This window comes from Lipomyces doorenjongii (genome assembly GCF_038497915.1).
Source record: "Lipomyces doorenjongii strain NRRL Y-27504 unplaced genomic scaffold V1508scaffold_263, whole genome shotgun sequence".
In the NCBI taxonomy this organism is placed as follows: Eukaryota; Fungi; Ascomycota; class Lipomycetes; order Lipomycetales; family Lipomycetaceae; genus Lipomyces; species Lipomyces doorenjongii.
This window is the reverse complement of record NW_027118330.1, coordinates 1-1,589: the sequence shown is the minus strand read 5'-3', so window position 1 is coordinate 1,589 and position 1,589 is coordinate 1. Positions and strand designations below refer to the sequence as shown.

The 1,589-nt window shown below is 48.7% G+C and overlaps 1 protein-coding gene across 1 annotated transcript; it reads left to right on the top strand.

Annotated features, from left to right (window-relative positions):
• Nucleotides 1–160: 160 nt before the first annotated feature.
• On the top strand, nt 161–1,249 carry V1508DRAFT_429379 (uncharacterized protein; the record flags this gene model as incomplete). The annotated part of the gene is made up of 3 exons (XM_066941885.1): nt 161–823; nt 874–1,063; nt 1,199–1,249. The coding sequence occupies exons 1-3, from the start codon at nt 510–512 to the stop codon at nt 1,247–1,249; spliced, it is 555 nt and encodes a 184-aa protein (XP_066791930.1). The 5' UTR covers nt 161–509.
• Nucleotides 1,250–1,589: the final 340 nt, after the last annotated feature.

The window sequence follows — 1,589 nt, the reverse complement described above, 5'->3', positions numbered from 1 at the left end:
GGTTCCAGATCCGCATACAATGGCTCACCTTGGTTTCACGATTGACGATACCTGGAAGGTTGCTATTTGCGAACAATGCCACTTTATAGTTGACATAAGTATGATTATGGACCACCTCAACGGTGTGCACAAGCGGGAGATTCTGAACGTAGATGCAGTTGTGCAGATACCACGCATGTACCATCTCAGGCCCCATTTGGCAGTAATATGGGATGATACGAGCGAGGACCTCCTTGACGAGTCTGACTATGAGGATAGCCGATCATACTTTACCCCCCCGGACCTTTAGGCCAGGCTCAGGAGCACTTCAGAGAATTCAGATTAAGGACGGCTTCAAGTGCCACCTTTGTGAGGAAAGGTTACATCATATGTGTGTGACAACTAAGGAGGGCCTGAGAACCCACCATGCTAGGTATCATCGTGGCGAAGTCCTTGAGTACCATGCAACGAGGGTTCAAGCGTTCTATGGCCGATCTAACAATGTGTCCCAGCTGCGATATGTTCAGGTTATGGAGACTCCTGACGAGGCTCAGATTCAGACTGCAGCGTTTGGGATTCCACAAGATATTCACTCTATCCCAGACCGTAATAGAACCATAACAGATAAGAGAGACCTGAATCAGTTTGGAGTCAAGTTCCAAGGCTATAGGTTACTTGACATTGTGGACCTGGGCGAGCTAGGTAACCATTTACACAAGGCAGAGGACGACTGTTTCGAAATTCTCAAGGGCCTCTGCTTGCGGCTGTTGGAGGCTTCACGAGAAGACACTAGGGCTGGGTTCCAGCCTATGTTGGGGAAAGTGATGGTAGGCGAATCGGCCAAGTATGTTGACCCTGACTACCCGCGGATACCTCGCTGATTGTGCGGCACAGGGATTATTTCTATGAAGTACAGGAGCACGCGACTCAGGAGAACTATGCCACAATCTGGGCTAAGGTACTCTGGCTTGCGTGGCTCGCGGTTATGGATATAGGAACACTCCATCGTCGCCTCGAACTTACTGCAGAGCAGACAGCTGCTGTCCACGATGTCATCGGCAGAGTTGAGACATTGAAAGATTACGTAACATTGGTTCTGACCCAGACTCTGCTGCCGTGGACAGTGTTGCCAGACTTAGCACGTCCGTTTTGCGCTAACTGTTTGAAGTAGTGAACCGCCTGCTACCATCTGGTGAAAGTGGAGTGTCACAATACCTAGTACCTCGGGCCATTAACTTACGGTCATTCCGGCCAAACGGGTCTTTTGTAAGTTATATTCAAATCACTCACTTAACAGCAGCCATATGGTATGCTCTCAGAAGCACAATGCTTTACAGAGTAGCTAAGTCCATCGACCCATCAATTGCCAACGAGTACGGATCCTTACAAGTTAGCTTTGCTTAGTCTAATTACAAAGTAAGGACAGTATTGATGAGGAGTGCCAGAGATTCCTTGTTCCGGGGAAGTCGACATCTTTCTCGTACTGTGTACAGGTCCATGCGGCCTGTAATAAAGTCGGTCAAAAGCACACGGTGCCTACGATTACTTGGGCGACAGACGACTTCTCAGCGCTCAGATTGCAGAATGGTTCAATCCTAACCATTACTGCT